The following is a 27,044-nucleotide window of genomic DNA, read 5'->3' as shown; positions in this document are numbered from 1 at the left end:
GGGGTGACAGGAAGAGAAGACTTAAACGTAGTAATAATTGCAGAAAGCATATGCAAAAGATAGAAACTTTCTTGAACTTCTTCTCCATTGACTACTACTTTTTTTTTACAGCACAACAAAGAACAGCTTTTCTTTGTGTTTTTTCTTCAAGATTTGCTTTGTAAAGCTTATATTTTTGCTTAATTCAAAGTAAAGTTTTAATCTTTGGTTCAAACTCTGCTCTTTCTTTCACAGCCTATAAAGATTGGTGCTTGCTTAAAGGTACTTAACTTACTCAGCTCTTGTTCTTGTTTTTTTCTGTTTTTGTTTTCAGATTCTGTCATTTACTGTTATTTGTTTCGTCTATTGAGAATGGTGTTTTGTCTTTAGATATGGTGGGTTTGTCTTTTCTGATTTGACTTGACATATGGAAGCAAAAAAGTGTTAACTTTTTTCTTGGAAAAATTTGTTCTTGATGGATTTTGTGAATTTGAGGATGTGGGGTTCTTTTCTTTTTGGGTGGAGAAGGGAGTTGCTAATTGTTTGTTTTTTGTAATACATGTGGTGAAATAGAAGGGGGCATAGTTGATTTTGCATATGGTCTCTCGACTAACAGTTATTATGTCAGAAAGTTACTCTTTTTCTTTTCAAAGAAAATTGGAGTCAAGAAGGAAGACTTTATGAGATAATAGCGATTAGTTGAGTGACCATGTTAGAAATGAAACCATAAGGGGCAATGGAAAGAAGAATGAACTTGAATTTATGTGAGTTTGGTTAAGTTTTAGGAATTACAATAATTGAGAAGGAGATTTGAATAAGTACACAGTCAGTGTTTTTGGTACAACAACCTTTGTTGTTTCATTTGTTGGAGTTTCTTTTGAAGAACTTGTGTCTGTCTCCTTAATAAGTTACTGAAAGTTTTTTGTAATAGTTCATTACTCACTTGATGTATTTTGAGAAAATGGGGGAATTACATAGCAGGTTTGTTATATTCTTGTGGTTATCTAGACATAACCAATAGATATTCAAAAAATTGTTGGCGAAAATATCTGGTCTTTGTTAAAGAAAAGGACCGGTTTGTCGATTGTCTGAAAGTTGCAGATCTATTCTTCCTTTGGATGGTTGACATTATTGGTGGTAGCTGAAATATTTGCTATTGGAATTCAAATAATCATTCGCTCATATATATCATCCTGTCGTCAAACGATTACGTAGCATACCATTTTTAGTTTGCTTTTTGTTGGCTCTAATCTACCTTCATTCACTTACCTTCAATTCCATTCTCTTTTGATTGCTAAGAAGTAGAAGGGTTAAACAACCTTTTTACATCTAGGCTCATTGAAGCTCAATTCGTTGTATATTCAGGAACATGCCCTCATTTTGTGATTGTTTAGTAGACTAAAAGAAGCTACCATCTAAGAGGTTATATCATATAAAAATATATACATCTTGAACCTCGCTTCTGCATGTCTTACTTCTCTAAATTTGTTTCAACTGATTAACATTCTCTAAGGTCGCATTTCATAGTCCTCCTTGCAGACTTTACTAACTGAAAACGTTCCATCTCTATCCTGTTTCCATCATATATTTTATGGTATATAATAATTTTTTAAAATTCTTCAACACTTGCGTTAGCTCAAAATCTACCCACCTCCCAGTCAATCAGCTATCTTCAGACTTGTATATCTCACTTTGGTTATATCTAAACTCGACCACTATAATGTTGGATGCCATATACATTGAACAAATCTGATAAAGCCTGTATCAAATTCCTTTCCCAGCTCACGAGTCTTTCCGGAAATGAATTTACAAAATAATAATATATGATTTATTGTTCTCAATACAAAGAAGCTTTTATCGATGATCTTTTGAGTTTTCAGATATTGATCCGACAGTAACTTTGTGATGGTAATATCAACAACAACTAGATGAAAGTGTCCATATATAAAGTAATTTGAGTCACTTTTGTTTAGAGATATGATAGCAGGCAGAAGTTTGGAAAGTCTATCATTCATCACTTTAGGAACAATTTTCTAGGAAACATTATTGAGGCTGATAGGTCTGAACTCAGGAAAAGATTGAGGTGAGTCAACTTTAGGTATTACAACTAGGCAAGTACTGGTTAAAAACATAGGCATCTGCTTTCCATTGAACACAATCTTCAGTAATTAAACCATATCAGCGCCAATAATGTCCCAGAACAAGGTGTTGAAACCATCAGGGCCAACAATATTGTCGCTTCCTTTACTGAAAAGATCTTGACAGGAATACCCTGTAGCTTGTCATATGTTATCGTCCCCTTCAATCCACTGATCATTCACATTGACTCTATGGATATGTAATATCTTCCTTATTCCTCTAACTTGCTGTGAAAGAACATGATATTTCCATCCCCCTCAAGTTGCCATTTAAAGTTGACTTTTTGTTTCTGTTTTTGTTTCCAGAAACTACCAACCATTTTGTGATGAATTATTAACTCTGCTTTAGCCTTGTTTAGGACCATTCTATCCTTTTGTTTGAGAGGGTTAATATAATTAGCTTTGTATTGATTTACTTTCTCCTCCAGAGCCTGTTAAAAGATAGCAATTTTAGGTTAATGTTGTTGTTTTACTTGGCGTTTGCTATAATGATGCTTATAACGTTAATGCATTTTATAGGTATGCGAGTAAAATTTTGTTAATAATTTGTTTAATCTAACCACACACATTTTGATTCTATAGTTTTTTAGAGGTAGATGTAGTGTACACATAACATTGTTTTTTGAAAGTATATTTTGTTAGATTGCTTTTTGGTATGATAAAAAGAAAAAGAAAAACTAGCAAGTTCTAATGGATTAGAGGTTATTATACATTAGAATAAACTAAGTTACTTACCTCATGAAATCTATCTGATTTACTTGATTCAAATTTATTCAAAAACACATAACAAAATTTTTTTCATCATTAGAATTAGTGATGTTATGCTTGTGTAAATTCATGTGGAATAGAAAGAGAAGTTAAAAGACACTCTTTTATCAAGGACATGACTCTGTTAAACACATCAGCCTTTTTTATTATTGGAGTTGCGATAGATATGCAATGCTGATGTAGAACATAGTGTCTAAAATACAAATACAATGGCTCTCCCTTTATCTCTTTTTCTTTCTACATTTAAGTCGTTCCTGCTTGAGAAACTACCACTTGAAATATTCAACGTCTTGATTAGATATTATTTAAGGGTGACTATTATTTCAAAATTTATGTTGGTATGCTCTGCCCTTACAAATGATACCTCCAAAGTCTCTATGTGAATCTTTGCTACTCCCATGCAAAGTGGCAGCTTGGAGATTGTTGTGTACTTCCAGTTGCTGAATCTAAGAACATTGTGCGAAAGAGTATTCAAATCTCACCTCCCTGTGGGCCAATGGAACAGGATAGGCAACTAACCAAGGCATCTTAGAAAACTAATAGGAGCTCAACTTTTTTGCAAGTTGCTGTAATTTCAAAGACAAGGACAGAAGTTGATATTTTATGGCAGGATGGAAGCGTGAGTTTTTAAGCTAATTTTCTGTCATTTTGAGATTACGAAATTTGGCATTTGGTGAACTGAGCGGTGATTTATTACACTCCAAATTTTGTGAAGCTCTCAAATATTATCTTATTGTACATTTTTTGTCAACTTAGTTATTAGTTGAGGGTAGAATTCATTACATCGTGTCTAACTACAACTGCATTTTTCCTCTTATTGCACAGGTAATTTTTATCTGAAGCTGCCCAACTCTGAAAAGCAGCCAAAACGATTATATTTACAATATCTAACGATTTCTATATATCTATGTTTCTCCATATGTACATTTAGCCGGCTCATACATTTCTATATATTTAGATCGAACTAACAAAAATCTTCCAACGTTGGGCCCGTGCTTGCACGGGCCACCTCTATCTAGTTCTTACAGATGAATTATGATATGTTTAGATGCTTTGTTTTCGCAATATGACTTTGATTAATGAGTTCCCTTCAATTTATTCGAGGGAAAAATCCCAATGTATAGAGGACTTGCTGCTTTCAAATATAATCAAAGATGATAAGTTGTGCTTTTTCAGCTGTATTTACAGAGCACCAATTTACAAACATTACGTGAATCCTGATAATCAATAATAGTATACTAGGATCAAATTGCAATTTACAAATAGGACACGAAATGACACTGATAACAGCAATTATTATTATTACCAGCATCAAAGTGAGGAACTGCACATTCCATGGCGTTTTACGCACTAAAGCCCCTGTGGAGGGAACTCCAAATATTGGAGGGGATGCTAGGACAAGCTTGTGCTGATGCCTCCACCATCTGCTCCATCTGAATTCCAGCATTGCAGATATTGGCGATGGAGCGCATGTGTTTCATTCCATATTGGGATAACGATCCACAGTGTGACTCAAATGTTCTTACCTGCAGATATGATAGAAGTTGCAAAAAGACGATTGTCAAACTACGATGATGAACCAAATCTCAAACAATTAAAGAGTTCTATGAGATGCTTACAAAAGATTTAAGGCAGGCCCAATCATCAACAAGAGGCTGACCAGCAGATCGAACATGCTTCAGCACCTCAGGACCTTTTTGAATTCCAAACAGAAGCTTACCAACAAGGGCAACGCGTTCATCTAGGTGCATTCTGTGTGACATAGCTTCAGTGAATTGTTTCTGAGCTTCAACTTTCCGAGCAGAGCCTTCAGGAGCCTTGCGGAACTGCCAGCATCGAGGAAGAATAGAAAATCAATAAGAAAGCATTTCACATCAGAGCACAAGCCAATTAATACATAAACACATAAAGACACACAAATTACAACATGTGACTTGCTAAAAATAACTCGTGCAGCTTAGCACAGGTTACCCGCCTGTTTAGCATCGCTACCATAAATAAATGTAATGATAGTGTCTTTTTGGAAACCAGCTATACCACATTAATATGGTTATGAAACCATCAATGGTGTCAAGATGGTGCAAAGATATTGTTTAAAGAGGACATGCTGTTAACTAATATGTTCTTTAAGATTCAACAGCTTTATTTCCTGCTGATTTGTTATGTAGTATTTGATATTTTTGCTTCTTATGTTTAGTGCAAACTCAGGAAAGGGGGCGTTTGTTGGGGCATACCTTGTCCCAGAAATGTAAAAGATCTGCATCACGCTGGTTGACAGCCTTTGATGATGCCAACAAGGAATTGTCATCAACATAAGTGTAGTTATCATTTGCAGGATTTGTACCCATAAACCTGAATAGAGACTCCATACTCAGTTGTAGATCACCAAATTGCATGACATGGGAACCATAGGCAGTATTTCCATTAGCAGTTCTCTTTTTGACCTGCAAAAAAACAGCAGTAGAGATGCAAAATACACAATTGTGTCATCATAATAAAGGATAGAGAGAAACTATATCATTGGATCGGTACTTGTGAAACCCTTGTTCTTTTCCCTTTTAAGTACACCAATACATTTGCTTTAGCATTCTAAATTCCTTATTTTGTTATCATTTTACTTTCTAACTACCACATCAGCTAGATAACCTAATTCTCAATGTCCAAAAGTACTTACCAAGTGATACTGCTGCCTCAAATTTTCAGTCCGCAAGTTGTGCATTTCACTGCTCAGCAATAGAGACACAAAATGGTTCAGCAACAACGTATAGGGCTAGTGTGAACATTTATAAGCTGAACCATAATTCTTTAAACGTAAATCCAGATCAGACTGTAAAATCCAAATTTGAAAAGGACAAGTAACAGAAACAGAAATTCACATATATCAAGTCCCTCGTTGCATTGGCAAGTCACGTGCATGTATCTTTGTTTGCAATTGGCACATTCTTTGGCATGGAATATTAAAATAATTCAGTAATTTCAGGCAAAGCCAGAAAAAAAAAGGACAAGAACTTCAGTCATTTAACTACAAAATAAGTAAAACTCAAAACCATCCCGCTTAATTATATAAAATGGCTAGCAAAGTTCAAAAGCTGCAGGTACCTGTCCTCCATCCAGGAAACAGCATACAAATCACCCAAGCAGGTCTCATATTCAGGAGGAGGACTAGGATATTCTCCAGGACAATAGGTTCCCCAGCTGCTCTCTTCAGCATTTGAAGCTGTTGTGGCATAAATATTTAGACCATTAGGAAGAAGTCCCTCAAATATACTTCCAGACTCACAAGCTTCAATGTACAATACCTGGAAATAGTAAGCAAAAGAAGAAACAATTAAAAAATTAAGGGAAAATACGAAAGTGGCTTCACAAATATTTAAAAGATAATTGAATATAACAGCTCACCAAGCTTTTATATGTCCCAGCGGCATGCTTCTTTTTCAACACATCAATTAGATCATCGGCATATAGATAAGGATTGGTAGGCATCCCTAGTACACATGACAGTATAGTAGTTATAAACATAGCAATGATATAAGTTATCCAACCTATAATTCAATAAATCACGTTTATGAAAATATAATTGACTGACAGCAAACATGCAGAATTAAAAGGACATTCTAGTGGTCTTAAATGTTCCTTAAAACGTTTTTGAGGCTACAAAACTTATGAAACATGTCGTCTTAAACATGTCATAGCCTTCCTGCGACTATAAAATTTTCTCATTAAGTAAATAATGTGTCATTATGTTTGGAACTGGCTAAGAAGAATGTCATGCCAAAGTGGAATGAAGGAAGTATCTGTTAAAATTCACTTCCAAGAAAACATCACTTTCTTATTGATCCACACAATATAGAACTACAGACATAGGTACTCAATTCAAAGCTTGATGCCTGAATGTGAAAGTGGTTCATGCACAGATACTACAAAGAGACAAGATAGATAGAGAATATGTTGAGTCCTTTGCTGGCGATATATTCACCACAGACATTTATATTACAAAAAATCAGACATGTGATTGTCAATCAGGATGAAAGAGGAAAGGTTAAGCTGTGATATTGTATCCATGAGTATAAAGTGTTCTTTTTGTTTTCTGAGAGGGAGAGGTTGGATTAGGAGACCATTACCATGATTTCTATTGGTGAACTAATTGTCATGCTGAACTCAAAAACAAACAGAATGTTAAAAGGTATAAGCAGATTCAGAATTAAAGATTATTTGCTTGCCTAACTAGAAACAGAATGAATTGGTATCATCTATTTCTCAAATAGTAGAAAGCAGTGAGACTATGGTCATTAATATTCAATACACATGAAATTCTCGAGTTGCAGACTCAGATGCAAGCTTTCAAAATTTTCATGACGAAATTAGTATGAAAGCACAAGTTATAGAAAGCAAAGCAACAACCAAAAGAGGCATACATAAGCTACTTACCAAGCACCCCAGGGCCACCATGATCACTATAGAATATGAATATATGATCATTTGGACCACTATTCACCACCTTTCCGCTACCTCCAGTAAGAGCAGTTTTGTTACCAAGGAGAACAGCTAAAAAGTTGTGCACATTAACATCATCTCCCGTGTAATCCTGACTCGAGATATAGCACATGAGACGGGAGTATAGTTTAGGTATATATTAAATGACGATGAAAAACACCAACCTTAGGAACTCCTTCGTAAACATCCTCACCGGCAGGACTATTAATAATAACTCCTGGTCTTGGGTTCTCTTCATGGTGAGCAATGTCATCATACATGAAGACAATAATATTTTCATCTTTGAGACCACCTTTTCTCAATAGCTGATATGCATGGCATACATCAGCCTGATACAGAAGTCAAGGTCGACAAGGCTTATCAGTAAATGTATGAGAAAAGAAATACTATAAAGATACTCCCCAATAGTTACAGTTAAGAGCCGGTTTATTCCATTCTCTAGTCCCAAATCTAATCTATCAAAAGAAGGAAACTGTTGTCTTGACAAAACTTTTTACTAACTGATCCGTTTTTAACTGGCTGGTTGTCTTAATGGGATGCGTTCCACAAACTTGGAAAGCTGCCACCATAGAGGGAGTGGTACATACAACTTCACCTTCCAAATGCTCCTCATATAAAGTTTTATCTTCCAAGTTCTCTGTCAAGTTTGTTTTTTCGGAAAAGGGTCAAATTGTCCCGGGAACTATGTGAAATAGATCACTTATATCCTTCGTTACATTTTGGGATCAAAAATGCCCGTGAACTATGTGAAATAGATCACTTATACACGTCGTTACATTTTGGGATAAAAAATGTCCCTGATGTTATCCTAAGAGACTACATATACCCTCAAGAGTTAACACCCCATGTTTCATTGACTTGGCAAGCCACGTGGGACTAATCCTTCCACCTAAGCATCGCCAACTAGAATTCACTACAAAAAAGTACTAGACCTTTAGCAACGACAATAGTCGCCACAATAGCCCAAAAAATCGTCACTAAAAATTTTTAACATTAAATTTTAATTTTGTGTTTTTTTTCTTTATTCTTTTTTTTTATTGNGAAGTCAAGGTCGACAAGGCTTATCAGTAAATGTATGAGAAAAGAAATACTATAAAGATACTCCTTAATAGTTACAGTTAAGAGCCGGTTTATTCCATTCTCTAGTCCCAAATCTAATCTATCAAAAGAAGGAAACTGTTGTCTTGACAAAACTTTTTATTAACCGATTCGTTTTTAACTGGCTGGTTGTCTTAATGGGATGCATTCTACAAACTTGGAAAGCTGCCACCATAGATTTTAAGAGTAATTTTTGAAAATGTTATCTTCAAATATCAGTTTGGCCATGAAATTTGATCAAAATCTGAGCTTCAATATTTTCAAGTTCCCAAGAATTGGCTCAGACCAGTTTTGGCGGGTTTGGGACTTCCCCTCACAAATTTCAATTTTTTTCCAAGTAAAATGCATGTCCAAACACAACTTCAAATTCCAAAAGCTCAATGATTCAAGTTTCAACTTCATAATCTATGGCCAAACAGCAGCTAATAATGATGAAAGTCTTTGTTTATAACCTTTAATTCTAACAAGTACTACATAACCAAAGTCCAAATTCCAATAAAAGTGCACTATAACCCTTTACGGAATCATCCAAGTGCAGTATTTTCTAGCACACTAGCTCATTCAACCAAACAAAGAATAAATTATGCAAGCAGCTCAATTTTCATTTTATCTCTTATACATAACATCAACATAGATTTACTGAAAATTTTCCTCCTTCATTTCACCAAAAACAGCAATAAATACAATTATCCAAGTGCAGTGTTTCCTACTTCACTAACTGATTCAATCAAACAAAGAATAGATTATCCAAGCAGCTCAATGTTCATTTATCTCTTAAACATAACATCAACATAGATTAACTGAAAATTTTTCTTCCTATTTTCACCAAAACCAGCAATAAAGACAACATCCAAGTGCAATGTATCCTAGCTCAATATATCATTCAACCAAACAAACAATACATTATGCAATCAGCTCAATTTTGATTTATCTCTTAAACATAACATCTAACATACATTTACAGAAATTCCCTTCGTATTTTCACTAAAAACAGCAATCATCTATAAAAACACAATTATTCAAGTGCAGTGTTGTCTAGCTCACTTTGTCCTTCAACCAACCAAAGAACACATTACGCAAGCAGCTCAAATTTTCCATTCATCTCTTAAACATAACATCAATACACATTTACTGAAAACTATCCTTCATATTTTCACCATAAACAGCAATCATCTAATACCTACTATTCAAAATAAAGACAATTTCTAGATATTACAAAAAACAAAACGAACGAGATCGGAAGAAAAACACGAACTCACACTAATTCAACAAATTCAAAATCAAACAATAGCATATCCAATACGCATAATATACGAAATAACTACCTGATGTCTATAATTCCAATAACCATTTGATCCGGCAAGAAGGACGGCCCATCTGGTTCCAACAGAGTCATCTGCGTCATCGAAGAATCTCGAAGCTTCCGACGGAAGTTTCAAAACATTACGTCCTTCGACGGCGGCAAGTACGGCGATTCCGACGAGGATGAAAACTCCGGCGACGTGAACCATTATTATCGGGATTTGCAATAATGTAGTAAAGTTTAGTTTCTGCCATGGATATTATATAATACAGAAAATATCTATAGAGATATGACGTGGACGGCTGAGATTAAAAGTATCCCTTCGTGCTATCTTACGCCGTATGCCTATTTTTATTCTTTGAAGTCAAGGGGAAGTGGTTGATACATAAAGACAAAGTAATCGTATTAAAATTTAATTAATTTAGATTTGTGTTATCGTATTTTAATTCTCTTTATATTCTATTTAAATGGTTGTTACATTATCTTTTTATGTTATATTGTATGATATAATTTTAACGAAATAATGATTTTTGTCGTTATATAATATCACACATAAGTAATTTAAATTTATACCTATAAAAAAAGTAGGAGATAAGATAAAGTTATGATTAAAAAATAAAATGTAACTATGAAATAATAAGTAAATATAAAACGAGAGGAGAAAAAAAAAGAAAATATTACGATCATAATCGTCATTAATAATAAATTTAATTATATACTATAGTAAATATTTTTAGATAATCAAAATAAATATCTATATTTAATGATACGATACAATAAGCAATAACCATCCAAAACAACTTATCCAAGTAAATACGAGACTTGACAAACTTGTTTCACGTGTTTGGTGATATATATGTTAAATAATCTTTTGATTATATACTCAATTTATTTGTGTTTATTTTGAATTTGTTAAAAGTGAATACTTTTAGCTTTTATTGATATTTTAACATTAAGTGTATTAAATTTAATAAAAAATATGAAAATGAAGATTCACATAACTCTGATAAAGTTATTCAACTCAATTCAATTTTTTTACAGATAAAAAGTTATTAAAAGTACCTCGAAAATAATAGATGATTGGTTAGATTTGTTTTAGTTCTATTGATTTGGGAGGTTTTCATAATTTTTGTTACAAATTTGAAACTAAAATATTATAGGTTTATAATTCATACACTAAAATTAGGATTATAATTTAAATAAATTATTTCACCATCTATATTAAAAAAAATATTATGAACTATAATCCTTATTTTAGTACTAATTTTGATTATTATCTTCAATCAAATAGAACATAATTTGATTTTAAAATTTAAATCAGAATAACTCATCTAATTTTTTGAACAATATGATTCTCGAGATTAAAAAAGAATCTAAATGGATAATGAACATAATAAAGGTGGTAATTCAATATTGTGTACCCTATGTTAACTTCAAACTATTGTAGTCCTTTTTTGATAATATAATACTCAACATCTTGTATATTCACAAGAAAGTTCAAAGTTTGGATTAATGTATAGTACAAATTTGTAGCATCTATAATATATAACAAATGATGTCATGTGAATTGATTAATTGATGATGATATGTTTAAATTTATTATCAAACTTTTGAGAAATTATTTGAATACGTTGATTGATTAATTAATGATAAAATATCTAAATTTGTTATTAAATTTTTTATATAAGCTACGTGACTTATCAGATTCGTATGAGCTATTGTAGAATAAGTAAAAAAGTTTTCTTTACAATTTAAAATAATTGAAGAAGTATATTATGTTACTTACGCTTAAAACATAAATGAAAAAGTGAAATAAAATATCGTATTAAGGAATATAAATATTGAAAATCTTAAAAAACTCGTAGATTCTCAATTTTAAAAAAATATATGTCAAGATAACTAAAGTAAGTCCACTACATAGGGTTCGAGTCATTAAATATGAACCGATACCATAGACGTTCCGATAGCAAAAGAGATAAAAGATACAATCTTACGAAATTAAAATAAGACAAACAAACTAAATTATCGGGGATAGGATATTTTAATAATCCTAATAAATAAATACTCTCTTATTGGATGTTCTACATTTCTATCTGTTCTATCTATCCAAGAAAAAGATTACACTTTTTTGCCCCTTCCATTTTCACACAGTCGTTTGATCTTTTGCCGACTCTTCCATTGTTTTTTTTCTCAACTGTAATCTCTTTCTTCATATTATTGTTCTTACCAACAAGGCCTGTTACATGATCACAGAAAAATATAATAGTAATTTTGTGAAATTATACATCTTTTTTGCTTCTGTGTGCTTCAGAAATCTCTTGATTTCTATGTAAAGATTGTGTTTTGGGTATTTGGGTCGGTAGAATTCTTGTTTTTTTTTGGTGGGGTTTGCTTGGTTTTCTTCCATTTTGATTGGTTTTGTTGAAAAGTTCAGAAATTTGATGTAATTGGACGGATTTCTTTGAATTTTGGAAGTTGAATGTTTGGTAAAGTTTCGTTTTTTTGGTTTAATTTAATGAATGTTGGAGATTGGGTGAACCTGTTGAGAAGCTATTGAAGGGAAGAAATGAAGAGAGGAAAGGGTGAAGAGAAGTTGATGGGACCTATGTTTCCAAGGCTTCATGTTAATGATACAGAAAAGGGTGGTCCAAGAGCACCTCCAAGAAACAAAATGGCTCTTTATGAGCAGCTCAGTATTCCTTCTCGGAGATTCAAATATCGGATTTCGAATAATCGCAACAATGCAGATATTCAGGTATTCAAACTTAAGTTTATCCCTTTTGCTGTGTGTATATGAGTAATATGTGTGAGCTGATACATTAATTCTTAGCTTTGAATGTATGATATTCCTTTTTGCTGAGTGTACATGAGTAACATATGTGAGCTGATTCATTAATTTGGCCAATAGAGTTGGACATTAGCTTTGAATGTTATGGTTTACTGTTATGATTGGTAGCTTTTGATTTTTTTAAGTCTGTTGTTAGACCTGTTTAAGATAAAAAGAGTTCATTTTTATCCTTATGAATTCTTAGTTTTGTTTTCACCCAAAAAAACAAAAACACTCTTATAGGATAGGATTGTTGTTTCTCTCACAGGAATTGGGTTTAATTGCAATGAGTTGCTGAAGAATTATAACGGAATCAATAGTCTTAAGTTTGTGATATTGCTCAGAATCTTCTCGATTAACCATTGTGTGCCAGCATTGTTGAGATAATCAGTAGATGATATGCACACACTTCGCTAACCTCCTTTGTTTTGTTTTATTCGGGAAAAGGTTGGGGTGGCTTGACACCACTTCCATTGACATGTTTTGCATACCAATTAGGAAGTTAAGTATTACCTTGAAATTCTTAAGTTCTTCACCTTAATGTTCCAGCAGGATGTTATTAACTAATATATGTGATTGTCCTTCTCTTAAAGGTCTGTTGATGAGAATTTGAATTACCTCATTAAATTAAGTAAATGGTTTTGTCATTTCCTTGCTTTCTTTTTTCTGATGTTTTTCTTGGAAACTAAAGATACTGTACTAGTAGCAAACGGACCGTTACATAAAAAGAGGTTTCATGATGTTATCTGTTTCACTCCGGATTTGATTTATATTTTTTGTGCATGGTGATTATGAATCTTGTAGATGTTTGATTGTATGGCCTAACTGATTTAAGCAATTAAATTTTGCAGGTAAATGGACGTGAAAATGATGATTTTTTCTCAGTACAACTTCCTCCATCAAGACATCCTGCTGAAAATCCACATTCCTGCAGTTCAAATTCAAAAACTCCTTTGCTGCCAGTTGAGTCTAACAAGAAAACAGAAGAGGATGACTTTAGAGTTCCTATATTTGTTAAATCCAAGGCGGGCCAAGGAAATGGAAAGCTTTATAGTACTCTGGATGGTAGAAAGCTCTCTGCCTCTACTGCAGTACTTTCGGGGCATTCTAGAAAAGACTTGAATGATGAGAACTTCAAACAGATTGCCTTAGGCAGAGAGATTTCGTGCAACTCTACCTCAATTCCATCAATGGATAAGCTAGATGTTGTTCTGAAGAAAGCTGATGTACGATTGCAATATGAACCGAGAAATGACCCTGATAATACTTTAGGCATATTGTGTAAGAATGATCTGCTACAACCGGAATGCAGAGTTGATCCTCAAGTTGGTGGCATTATGCTATCTGAACCTGTTAGGGTTGTCGATAATGGTGATTCTTCTCTTCTTGTGAAGGATGTTGCATCAAAAGAGCATATAATTCCTAATAATAATCACAGTAATGATAAGGAATCAAAGGAAGACAAGGCATCTGAATCATTACAAACAAAAATTGTGGACCAGGGTGACGACTTATCAGAGACTTCCATGGTGGAATCTATATCTGGGATGTACATATCTCCTGACGATGTTGTTGCGATAATAGGTCAAAAACATTTCTGGAACGCCAGAAGAGCTATTGCCAAGTAAGTTCAACTGTTTTGTATTGGCTTGGTGAATGATAAATATTTGAGCTTGACATTTGAATTTTATCATCATATGTGAAATATGAGTCTGCAACTCTTTGGTAGTTGGGTGGATGATCTTGTATGTTAGCTTTTGTTTTGAACTTGATTTCCACGTAACTGATGATGTACTTCCAAGTGCTACTCAGATCATCATTTATAGAGAAAGTGACCAGTTGACCTCTATGTGTATCCTCATGGTATTTTATGTAAATGAGGTACGTTCTCCTGGAGTATTTTTGCATGCTGTAACAACATTATCTGTTCTGTGAATGTATGACATGTTCTCTTGAAATATCTGCCTACTTTATCAGTTATGTCACTTGTTATTCATATGATCCTGAAGGATATTTATCAATTGTTAGACATCTGTTCCTACCTACATTTGACATCTGAACTGCAATATGTTTTATAAGAAAGACCTTGTCAGATAATGCATCTTGATAATTTTCGACGTCATGGTCTAGTCTTGCCACTGGGTGCAGTTTGAGTGGCATGTATAGTTATTTAGATGATTACGAGTGATGTGAGCTTTGCTACAACATGAAACTTCCCCCATAAATAGCTTTATTTTAAAAGTTTTTGTAGTCTACTTCATCATTTGCTTTTGTAATGTTAATGGTCTTTATTCAATTAGAGCTTTCTCACCTTATATTAGGGTATTTATTGGTTTTCGTTAGTCTCTGCCGGGGGTCTTTAACAATTTAGACTGAGTGGTTGCTGACTTGATGCAAGTGGATGGAGTACTAGTGTGAAAGGTCTCAACACCTTTGAATGGGATAATGACCCTTTTGAATACTACCTCCTCTTGTCCATTATAAATGACCTCTTAGCTCAAAAGAATTGATCCAAAATAAGTGTCTTCGAGAAATCAAAAAGACATTAATTCAAAAGTATTTATACCATTTTAGTATCACATTTCAATTGAGCAAAAAATATCGGCTTTTCCTTTATAACATTGCTTTTCTAAGATGTATAATTATGTATTTATGGAACCTTTTGCTCACACAATTTTAATCATGCATGATTGCAATTTAGAAGAATATGATTGATTTCCATGTTAAAAGAAACTTCATTTGATTCGTAACAATTGTACAAGCTCATCAACAATTTTAGGTGTCCTTTTATGTTGTAAGGATTGAATAACTCCAAAAAAATTCTAAGTCTAAAATCTTCAAATTCATGGAATTTAGTGATCAACACATTAAACAAATATCAAATCCATCTTGTGTTGCTACTCGACAAAATTCTTCATCAAGATAAATATATGTTCTTTTCATTATCTTACTGAATGAATAGTGGATAACTTCAGTCTCCTAATGGCCATTTTCCTTGATAGTAAGAATTAATTTATAATTTAATCAATGAAGTATGAACTTACAATGTCTTTGGTTATTCAAATAACTGGTTTTTGTCTCTGGATTATGGAAGCTCTGTTACGACTCTTTTAGCTTGTTCTTATGTGATTTAGGGGAACATATCAATTTTTCTAAAGAAGAGTTAATTTCCTTGTGCATCAAACCCTGGATAAGTTATAACAACTTAAAGCTTAGATTCTTATGAAGTTTATGAAAGGGCAGTTCCTAGTCTCTTCGTTAGAACTCATATATTTGTTTCGCTAATTCACTACCAGTAGATACATGTGTATAAAAAAACATAAATATTGAATTAAATTAACAGGAAAACAAGGAGAGATTTGCAAAATTGGTTTTCCTTGCTTGGGCTGGTGACCCTCTCTGTTTTAATAAGTTTACATGAACAAATTGGTTCTGTGGTGGAGAGAGGCAAAGTCTGGTGCTAGCATACTGATGCATTTTAATGACCTCTAAAGCTCTAATTTCAATGTGCATCCTAGAACTACATAAAAGGGTTATGCTGTGATGGAAGCTGTTTCCACCACATATTAGTGCTATAGGAAAGGTCATCCTGTTGACAGCCTTATATTGATTATGATATCGAAGAGATGTTGTGTGTGTCAAATCCGTAGAAAAACGAGAGGCTTTAAATATGGCCTTATCTTTTTGAAGCTCTAGAATTTTTTATCACCTGGTTGGTTGTCTATTTCTGTTTTAGGTTCTCTTTTGTTCAAGTGTCTTGATGGAACCGACTACTTTTTAGATGGGTGAGGATATCCATCCCCCTTTCTTTCGTCAGCATTTGTTGTTGTCTTGTCTCTAGATTGACATAGTGGTACTTTCTCTTTAAAATTGTCTTCAGCAGTGCACTAGTCTATTTTTTTCTCAATGCACTTGAAAGAGCTAACTTCTTTCTATTTGTTATTTGTTTGCCTGACGTTTTCCCTGTTGTCCTGGAACAGCCAGCAAAGAGCGTTTGCAGTTCAAGTTTTTGAGTTGCATCGTCTAATAAAGGTGAGGTGGTTCTAGAGGCTAAATTTCTCATAATATCAGAATGCAATTTTGACTGTAGACTATATAGATGTCATGTTGGACTGGATCGACTCGTTACAGAGACAAGAGGAGTCAGTCAAGTCCTATGATGTAAACATTTTTAGCACTATCGTTGGTGCCGGCCTTTTGAACTAATAAACTTACATATCAGAAAAACACAATTTCGATTTACCTTTTCTCCTATTGATTAAGTAATTCCGCTGAAGCTTTTGTGTAACTATAACAGGTCCAGAGACTCATAGCTAGTTCACAAAGCATGCCTGAAGATAGTGCTTATTTAAGCAAAGCGGTAAAGGATTCATCTCCTAAAAAACTTCCATTGGAGTATATCGCAAGAGATGGTCACAATGTTCCGAAGCAGAGGAAGAATTTTGAGAAGCCAAACACTAGGATGGAATGTTCTGCGGAAAATACAGTAGGCAAACCTGTGAAGGATTCATCTGCTAAAAGACTTCTGTTGGAGTATATTCCTAGAGATGGTCACAATGTTTCAAAGCAGAAGAAGGATTATGAGAAGCCTAACATTAGTATGGAATGTTCGGCTGAAAACACGGTGGGAAAGGGATCCTTCTCTTCTGTGCAAAATAATAGCCAGTCTTCAAGCTACAGTTTGTTTTCAGGTCACCCAATAACAAATGACTCCACCATGGGGGGTCCTTGGAGCTTCAATCAACCCTCAGGGCACCAATGGTTGATCCCAGTCATGACTCCTTCCGAAGGACTAGTATACAAGCCATATCTTGGACCCGGAGTCACGAGTTCAATCTGTGGAGGTTATGGACCCCCAGGATCGACTCCAATAATCGGAAACCATTCAGCTCCATCTTATGGAATTCCTGCTTCTCATCATCAGTATCAAGGGGTCAGAATGCCATTTACACCTCCAGCTGGTCACAACTACTTCCCTTCGTATGGCATACCAGCTATTAATCCAGCAATCTCATCTTCAGCTGTCGATCAATCAAGCCTGTTTGTTGCTCAAGGTTTACAAGGTCAGTTATCAGGAGGAGGAGCTAATTTTTCTGTTCAACGTCAGAACTCGAGTAACATGCCAAGCAATAAGAATGGAACTTCCCCAGAGGTGAAATCTCATTCCTGTAGAGATGCTGAAATGCAGGCCAGCACTGCAAGCAGTCCAAGTGGAACAGCTAACAAAATAACTGTGGATAACGCCACAGAACGAAGAAATGTTCTTCCTCTATTCCCAACTTCACCAGCTACCAAGAACCTGGATATAAGCTCCCAACCTCAAGTACCTAGTCATCATGCTCGAGTCATCAAAGTCGTACCGCGTAATGCAAGGTCTGCCACAGAATCTGCTGCTCGGATTTTTCAGTCTATTCAAGAAGAGAGAAAACAGTATGATTCTGTTGTTAATTAATCATCTATAGACAGTAGTTAGTTATCTAGTCATTTAGGTGACCATTACTTCATTATAATGTGTTTTCTGTATAATTTCTTGTAACCTTTTAGATAACTTGAACTTATTTGGTAAGTGAGTCATTTTGTAAATAACATACTTACCTTATAATTATATCACTATTAAATGTTTTTTTCTGTCTTTATATATCTATGTTGAGGTGAAACTCCTACATATATCAATTTTCAGAGCTGTTAAAGCTTATGTTGCTCGAATTCTTTGAAAGTATCGCAATATTTACTTTAGATCCTACAGCCAACATTTACTAATTTGGATACGCGTTTTATAAGACCTTTTTTAAAAGAAAAAAACGATTTACGTCAAAAAATCTTATCTATCCTATATCACATGTTATTAGTTCACAAAAGAATAATATTTCTTATTTTCCACAAAAAGAATTATCTTGTCTTCTAATAATATCAATTCTAGTCCCTCCCTTTATATAATAGTGTTGGATAAGATATATTTTCCACAAAAAGAATTATCTTGTCTTCTAATAATATCAAATTCATGCTCACATTTTCTTTTTTATTTTTTTTTCGATTCGATATTCGATATCTATATTAGAGTCTGACTATTCTAAATTTACACTGTATAGGACTTCATTCGTAAGGAGAGTGCTCCCGATCAAGAATCTTTCTATACCCAAAGTTTATACTCGAGATCTCTGATTAAAGAATAAGCGACCTCATCCACGATATAATCTATTCTTATTAAATATTTCTAGCGAACATATTTCACTTTTTTTTAATAATTGTATTGCTCGAGTTATTTGAAATGTTAATTTTTTTTTCTTTCAAAAAGTATTTTTCATCAAAATGGAACTTTCAAAAAATATACGGAACTAACTTAGAATATTACACAATATAACATAATATATAATATTATGTGAAATTATAACATGAAAAATATTATAATATGTTAATCTTGTATAATACTATATAAAAATTCAATTTGATTTTTTTTATGACAAGAGAATCCACTATTACTATTTTTTGGACGCGCACAGAGTAAATTTCACTCCATAGTAATAGCTTGTAAATCATTCAAACAAATAAGTCTAAACAAATCTCATAAAATAAACTCGAAAACATCAAAAGTTTCAAACTCAAGACCCCTTGTTCAACCATCCTTACGAGTTATTTTTAACTTTTTTTAATCTTTTTTTTCAAATGGTACTTCCCATCAAATTGAAAGAAGACAAAAAAACTTTTGTCTCATTCAGAGAATTTAATTGTAAATGAAAAGTAGAGGCATTCTACAAATGTGGATAAAACGAGTTAGACTCGATTTATGAACACTTTTGAAATTTTCAAAATATATACAGACCAACTTAAAATATTACACAATATGACATAATATATAATATTATACGGAATTATAACAGGATAAACGCTATAATATGTCAATCTTGTATAATAGTATTTAAAAATTCAATCTAATTTTTTTTTATGACAAGAGAATTCACGATCACTATTTTTTGGACGCACACAGTGTAAGTTTCACCCCATTATAATAGCGTTTCGCAAAGAATATTGCTGTAACTATTGTCGAATTCTCTGAAAATGCACGCTTCAATCTGTAACTATAGTTGGATTCTCTGAAAATGCACGCTTCAAACTCTGATGTGTTGGTTGTAGCATAGTTACAACAACATATTTAAAGTATCTTACACAGATGCGACAACATTATTAGATCTAATGTAAGTATTGCAACACTTTTGAAGAATCTGAGCAACATAAGGTCCAACAACACTGATAAACTGATATATATCTAGGAGTTTCACCTCAAATAAATAACGAAGACATGAAAAATCATTTAATAGTGATATAATTATAAGGTTACTATGATCATTATTAGGAAAAGAAGAATCACCATTATCAAGAACCCTAACAGGTTCACATAGCATGGTGCCACCAACTTGAGAATCAACTCTGCAATATAATGTTGATTCAGGCAAATTTACCTTTCACAGAATTGATGAAGAAAGGGGTATCGATTATCGAACCAAATATTTTATAATAACTTTACCTCGTACCCTACTTTTCTAGTAAATTTATTCTTTTAAGTTGAAATGTGAAATTATATATCAACATAAAATTTTACAATTTAGCCAAAAATATTATATTCATCAAAACAATAGAATACCATACAAACATATCATGAAAATTAAACAACCCTCTAAACAAAGTGCTAATATAGCCTTCTACAAATTCAGTCTTTTCACCATCCATGTTCTCTCTCTTTCAAATTTTGAAACTTACCTCACCTCAATAGCTATGCTGCTGGACTCTGGTGCTGCTTTCTAGTTCTACTCTCTCTTAATGTTGATTTTTGTTGTCTGGGGAAAATCTTGATTATGCTGTGCTGCCTTTAACCCCTGCTGCTGGATTTGTAGTGTAGTTCATGCACTATCCGTTTATCACTTCGACATCCACCCCACACAGCTGAAATCAAGTCTTGTATCATCCTGCAACGACTCAAAGCTTCCAGTCTCTCACTGCCATCGGCCACTACTCGTGAGTCAAAAACTCACCGAAACTCCTCAAGAGGTTTTGAATTTTGGAATTTGATGCGAGCACATTTCAACTCCTTCACACCATCCACCCACCTCAAGTTTGTATACCTGGTCAATCGAGCTGGCTGCTCATCATCATCGTCGTCCACCTTTTTGTCATCCTGTATAGTCTGCGATGCTGGGGCACCTCTTAGACATTGTTCACAAGTACTAAGCGCCTCCTGGCTACGGTAGAATGTTACGTTGGATTGGTCAAGAAAACCTTCTTTTATAACTCCCAACAAGTTCCTTGATGAGGTGATGACTAAACTATCAGGCTGGAATTTTCATTTCACTCAGAAATGCATGGTTTCTGCTCCCCAGTATCCTCTGTTGATTTATCATCAGAACTTTGGTTTTGAAGGCCAGCAGTCTTAACCTCCTGGAGTGACTCCTCGGGAATGATCATCTGTGATGATCCGCCTGTCCGACTAGAAACACTTGCGGGAGAAACAGATCCTATATTTTGAGGACTAATAGAAGCACGTTTCGGCAGTTTGTCGGACTCTACATCAACTGTATGGGTTTCCTGCTTCCTCTTTGAACGCCTTCCTTCAGAAGACATGCAACCTTTGGCATCTTTCTCGGGAGTATGCTGAGTTGTATTTCTAGATTGACGTGGTCTCTTATACCCATCAGGAAAGACATAAGCAGGAATTTCCCTCCTAGGAACATGCGAGATATAGATATCCATGCCCGGTATCCAATAAGAGTACATGTTTACATCTTGCTTAAACTCATCGACTGTTCCACGGATATCAAACCGTTGACCTTCTTGTACTTTGACACCCTTTTGCCTCTGCAAACCCATGAAAAAAGCACAATGCGGGCATGGCTTCGACATGTCCGCAAATTCATTAGGATAAGGATGGCACTGCAACGTCCCATTGGTATCCCGCTCTATCTGCAAAGCATCAACCGAAACTACACATTACATCACTAGAATAAGAAAAAGGACAAGGAAATTAGATCTTTCCCTCCTGGACTTTATCTTTCTGTGCTAACAATTCTCATCAACCTGAGTTAACTAAAACAACTACCGACTTTCACCTTTAGCGTGAGTTGTCGAAGCCGTGATTCCACCCAGCCTTTCCAAGCTAGCAAATCATCATTATCTGCTGCCACGATTTCAACCTGGAGATAGTTTTTGTACGCCTCAAAGAAAAAGTAATGCTCAAAAAGAGAAGGCCACTGTGATTTATTCAACTCCACATCCTGGACAAAGAATAAACTAAAAACATCAGCACTACTTGCTAAAATTTGTTACAAGAAGAAAGGGAGAGAATAAACACTGAACCTTTATAGCTTACCTCACAAATCTTGTTACCAATCTGAAATTGGTCCATCATTACTCGAAGAGTGCTTGGTGAGACGTTATAGCTAGAGTTCATGCAAGGGTAGGCAGGAGTGATGATTGGCATATGATGAGTTCTGTCTTTAGGATTCTTGCGCGGATCCCAAACAAGAAACCCAAGTTCATCCTCTTCTATTGGGCATAACATCACAGGATTTGGCCAACGCCATTGTGTATAAACACGGAAGAACCTAGAAACAAGCATACTAGGGATTGCATTTGGGTAAAACTGGCAAATGCGAGCAACCAAAAGAGCCCAATTCACCCCACCAAGAAATCCAGTAACCTTATTAAGAAGCACAAAAGAGGCAAACCAGAAAATCATGATCAGATTGGGATATTTCTAAAGAATGACGCCATCATGTCAAATTAATGGTAAGGATTATGACCAAACAAGAGGAATGACTAGTTGAAATACGAGAGAGAGTTACCACTGAGATGGTTCGAGGGACTAAGAACTCACATTGGAATAAACACCACGTCTTTTGGCCCAGAACTTCAGACATCTAAGAGTTGTACGGAAGTGCTGCAAAAGTTTTAAGTAAACATGGAAATGATCAATCATTTAAGAGAAGGAGGAACACTGATGGTTACCTTAGCATTGGGAACTAGTTTCAGTATTCTATCAGCAACTCGACAACCATTCAGACTTCGAACAGTTGGTCCATCCACATTACAGAGTACAGATTGGTCTGAGATATCCAAATCCTATTGTCAAATCAAAATTACAAGTAGGAGTTGAATTCAATTCAGCACAAGAATATAATCGAAGTCTGAATAATAATATTCAAGAACCACATGTTTCATATCCAAAGCTCGCAAGAAAAGGTGGAACGCAGTCGAAATACACATAATAAATGAGAAGTTGTTATGCTCTCATTGAATGAACGAATCCACGTAGACGAACTCTTCAAGTACCAGCCTTAACAAACAACATCCATGAAATCCTTGACATACAACAAGTTTCAAAAGGGAAATAAAAAGAATAAGGAAACTACACAAACAAAGAAAATTTATAAAAACTTAATTCCAACTTACTTCAGGAATAACCAAGAGAGTTATACTTGCATAAAGAAGATCAATTGAAATCCCTTGAAATTTGAATTTCATAACAGGGACATGAGCATCAGGAACTGGTTGAAGTTCACGAACTTCTTCCATTTCAGCTAAAATATCATGAAGAAGGATAAAGAAATCTTCCTGCACAGTAATATAAAAAAAGGATGGGGTAAACACAAAAGGAACAATTTTAATCAAATTATGTCATGTTCACTGAACCAACTAACAAAAAGTTTGATCAGTGGGTTGTACTCACTTCTCGATTGACATAGCAGGGACCAACACACAATGTGTCCAGGTCAGCTCCTGGTCCATGAACCTGCAAGGAGTATGTGTTACCAACTTATGCATTTGTTGAGCCAGAACCTCAAGATAGTGGACGAATGACCCATTCAGATTCTAAATAACTTACATGTGAACCAGATTTAAGTTGGGGGAATAAAATTCATGTGGACGCCACATAGGAAATAAAGTTGGGGAAAAAGGGATTTAATGGTCAAGGGCTTATATGTGCTCAAAGTTGGACGGTACGGGAAATATATCAAAAGTGTAAATATAACCTTTTTTGAAGAGCACGTGGGAAAATCTGACCCTTTCCCGCATATCCAATACTTCCGTTGGAGATGTGTTTAATGTTGTTAGAGATTTGTATGTCAGTACAAACTGTTGAGAACTTCTACTGTTTAAGAATCTAAATTGCTGAATATTAGACTGAGATAGACATAACCATGGACAGCGAGGATTCGTATTACTAATCCCAAATAGCTTGGTGTATGTTGTTTTTTCCAGTACCGAACACATTTACCATCTGCAGAATGAAGACGCATCCTGTTCAAACTTTGTTTCAGGTTTTTCATGGATTTCCATACCTTTGTAAAACTAAATTACAAGAACTACAACCTCATGGAATTCCTTCATCACCTTAAGTAGACCCAAATAAAAGCACTGCCTCCATTCTAGGACAATATAGTTCAACTTCTTAACAATCCCGTGAGATATTGCACAAATCTAAGTCCATTGGTAATGAACCAAGGTTAAAGTTGCAGCACAGAAAACGGAGCAGCATGAGATCACTTAGAGACTAACTGCAAATCAGGAATAAATTGGAAGTCCTAGACTAGTGTTGTTACTCAGTTTCTAAAGGTGCCGTCCAAAATCTTATTAAGTTGAACTTCACATATGGCCCATATAATGCATAGCATTTCTAACCTCCAATCAGAAGAAAACTACGAACATAAACCTAGTAGAGGGCATGTAATCTTACAGGTGAAGATTTGAAGCACAATTAACATCCAGAGAAGGGGATTCTATTAAGCTGCTCCCGGAAGAACTAACTACAAGAAAGTTCCATAAACGCTGAAACTTTTACTTACCCCTAGACGATAAGAGCCAAAGGTGACTATGATAGCATTTGCATCCTCAACCATTTGATCTATGTAGCCTCTCTGGCGAGTCAATTGTTTCACCCATTGTTTTACAATCTACAACAGAATAAAGACTGGTCATTACAATTTCTTTCACTACACTTCCATGGATAGATCACCTCATAAGAATCCAACACTATTAGTTGGATATTATGTACATATGAAATGAATTCAATATGCAAATGGTAAGGATAATACAAGAGGGATTATTGCAAGGAGCTAAATACCAAAATAACCAGCAAATCCAATCATAAACTGAAAAGTTTTTTCCTAGTACATGACAACTCTGGCAAACAATAAAGCATATTCATCAAATTCATGTAAGCATAAAAGGGTCTTCTGGATAAAAGACAAATTATCCATGTATTAATTTCCGTATAACTTGTACGAACTATGACGGATAACTCTAGCTAGGAAGGAGTGGAGGTTGCTATTAGGGTAGAAGGTTGGTAGGGGTAGAGTGTTGTTTTTCCTGTAAGGGTTTAGACTTGTAGTACTAGTCATACATTGTAGTTCTCATTTATGTTATCTATAGCCATATATTTTTTTGTTTTTTTTTCATTTCACTTCCCACGCTATTTTGTTGTTGTTATTGCTCCTTCTGTTGATTGTACACTGCTTTTTCTTATTAAATGTTCTGTTTTCTTCACTGTTTTCCTCTTCTTTTACTTGGGTTTGATACACTTGAGCTAAGGGTCTTTCGAAGACGGTCTCTCTATCTCCACAAGGTAGTGATAAGGTCTAGATACCCTCTACCCTCTCCAAATCCCCTTTAGTGGGATTTCACTAAGTATGTTGTTGTTGTACAACGTATGAAAGGTAGATATGAAATAAGTTATTTTTGGTATAGAATTAATATGACGTTTGGTTGACGATATAGAAATCCGCATAACTAAGTACATGAATAACTAATCTCTACATAACTAATAACTATATAAAATAATCCATCGATTCTCTCATAACTAATCCAAATTGTTAAAAGTAATTAACGTGGTTCTATTACCTGGTCAAGTCGCCGCAGTACTTCTTCTCTCCTTGCAGTCTCTTCCTCACTCTCATACAATTCTGATTCCCTCAAAAACTACCCCATCACAATAAAACCCAAAAGTCAATACAAATTCATGATTCAAGTGAAATCAACTCAGACAATCCTAGAACAAAATATATAAAAAAAAAAAAAAGAACTACCTTTTCCAGTTCTGCATTTCTTTGAAGATCTGCCTCAGTCGGTCCAGCAAGAGATAATGGCTTTGTGATACCATATTTCATTGTTGGTGGTGCAACAGACTCACTTAAGCTCTCGGAACTCACCATCAAACTGACAACAAAAGGAAACAACACATACCAAAAAGAAAACCAGTCTGAGTTACCAAACTTCAGATTAGCATAAAACTATGCTTTACACATCATTTAACAATTGAAATACAAACCACTTCGCGGGATTTCACCTGAGTATGTTGTTATTGTTGTTTGTTGGACTGATGAAATGCAGAACCAGAACAATCAAATGAAAAAGGCCAGCCAAGTTACCAGAATTCAAATTAGCATAAAAGCTAAACTTCACAGATCATTGAACCGAACAAACACCGAACCAGAAAACCAAAAAAAAAAAAAGGAGAATTTTTTAACTATGAAGGAACAGAAATTGTATGAAAAACCCACGAGTAACCAAAATTCAGATTAGAGTAGAAGCTAAATTTCACAGATCACTGCACCAATCAAATGCGGAACCAGAAAAGGAAAATACAGAGAATTTTTCAACTTTATGAACAGAAATTGAAAAGGAAAAAAGGGAAAAAGACCAGTGGAACTACTCAGAATTCAAATTAGCATAGAAGCTGAACTTCACAGATCACTGAACCAATCAAATGCAAACCAGAAAAGGTAAAAGGAAGAATCTTTTTCAACTCTATGAACAAAAATTTCAAAGGCAAAAAAACCCAAGACAGGAAAAAACCAATCGAATTACCCAGAATTCAAATTAACATAGAACCTGAACTTCACAGATCACTGAACCAATAAATTGCGGAACTAGAAAAGGAAAATACAGAGAATTTTTCAAACTCTATGAACAGAAATTGAAAACAAAAAACCTAGAGCAAAAAAAAACCATTCAAGTTGCCCATAATTCAGATTAGCATAAAAACTTAACTTCACAGATCACTGATTACTAAACCAATCAAATGCAGAACCAAAAATCGAAAAAAAAAACAGATTTTTTCAACTCAATAAACAAAATTGAACAGTAAAACAAAAAACCCAGAGAAGAAAAAGACTAAATAGAGTTACCCAGAATTCAGATTACCATAAAAGCTGCTAAACTTCACAGATCACTGAACCGATGAAATACTGAACCAGAAAACAAAATTGGAATGAGAAAAATGAGAATTTTTTCAATCCAGTATGAATATGAAAGCTATAATAAATTTGATTGAAGGAATATTCAGTGTATATAGAAAGAGAAAGAGATCTGGAGAAGATAAAGCGGATTTTGGGGGGTTTTGCCGCTGGGTTTAGCCATTACCAGGGGTAGGGGTAGGGGGTGGGTGGGG

The 27,044-nt window shown here is 34.5% G+C and overlaps 3 protein-coding genes and 1 long non-coding RNA gene across 7 annotated transcripts; 2 read left to right on the top strand and 2 right to left on the bottom strand.

The window, feature by feature from the left end:
* The first annotated feature begins 6 nt into the window (after nucleotides 1–6).
* LOC107007037 lies at nucleotides 7–3,667 on the top strand. Its single transcript, XR_003575492.1, has 2 exons — nucleotides 7–261; nucleotides 3,298–3,667. It is a non-coding gene; the product is annotated as an uncharacterized LOC107007037 (long non-coding RNA).
* A 363-nt stretch (nucleotides 3,668–4,030) lies between these two features.
* LOC107007035 (vacuolar-processing enzyme-like) lies at nucleotides 4,031–10,033 on the bottom strand. Its single transcript, XM_015205510.2, has 9 exons — nucleotides 9,803–10,033; nucleotides 7,544–7,708; nucleotides 7,314–7,470; nucleotides 6,285–6,370; nucleotides 5,985–6,184; nucleotides 5,560–5,608; nucleotides 5,120–5,329; nucleotides 4,505–4,711; nucleotides 4,031–4,411 (listed from the first exon to the last, which is right to left on the bottom strand). Exons 1-9 carry the CDS (start codon nucleotides 9,986–9,988, stop codon nucleotides 4,229–4,231), a joined length of 1,443 nt encoding a protein of 480 aa, XP_015060996.1. The 5' UTR covers nucleotides 9,989–10,033; the 3' UTR covers nucleotides 4,031–4,228.
* Nucleotides 10,034–11,858: 1,825 nt separating this feature from the next.
* On the top strand, nucleotides 11,859–18,229 carry LOC107007199 (protein EARLY FLOWERING 3). The gene is made up of 4 exons (XM_015205712.2): nucleotides 11,859–12,535; nucleotides 13,459–14,231; nucleotides 16,588–16,639; nucleotides 16,905–18,229. The coding sequence occupies exons 1-4, from the start codon at nucleotides 12,347–12,349 to the stop codon at nucleotides 18,057–18,059; spliced, it is 2,169 nt and encodes a 722-aa protein (XP_015061198.1). The 5' UTR covers nucleotides 11,859–12,346; the 3' UTR covers nucleotides 18,060–18,229.
* Nucleotides 18,230–20,187: 1,958 nt separating this feature from the next.
* LOC107007104 (nuclear poly(A) polymerase 4) lies at nucleotides 20,188–27,036 on the bottom strand. 4 transcript variants are annotated; one of them, XM_015205575.2, is made up of 12 exons: nucleotides 26,798–27,036; nucleotides 25,941–26,050; nucleotides 25,681–25,810; nucleotides 25,496–25,573; nucleotides 24,442–24,549; nucleotides 23,325–23,387; nucleotides 23,048–23,209; nucleotides 22,604–22,717; nucleotides 22,441–22,515; nucleotides 21,966–22,295; nucleotides 21,706–21,870; nucleotides 20,188–21,559 (listed from the first exon to the last, which is right to left on the bottom strand). In XM_015205575.2, exons 1-12 carry the CDS (start codon nucleotides 26,798–26,800, stop codon nucleotides 20,948–20,950), a joined length of 1,950 nt encoding a protein of 649 aa, XP_015061061.1. In that variant the 5' UTR covers nucleotides 26,801–27,036; the 3' UTR covers nucleotides 20,188–20,947. The 4 variants fall into 4 exon arrangements, with proteins under 4 accessions (XP_015061061.1, XP_015061063.1, XP_015061062.1 ...); XM_015205577.2 differs by lacking the exon at nucleotides 24,442–24,549 and having other exon boundaries at nucleotides 22,473–22,535; XM_015205576.2 differs by lacking the exon at nucleotides 24,442–24,549.
* Nucleotides 27,037–27,044: the final 8 nt, after the last annotated feature.

The sequence above is a fragment of the Solanum pennellii genome, chromosome 12 (assembly GCF_001406875.1).
Source record: "Solanum pennellii chromosome 12, SPENNV200".
In the NCBI taxonomy this organism is placed as follows: Eukaryota; Viridiplantae; Streptophyta; class Magnoliopsida; order Solanales; family Solanaceae; genus Solanum; species Solanum pennellii.
Note: the sequence above shows the minus strand (reverse complement) of the source record. Positions and strands in the feature narration are given on the sequence as shown.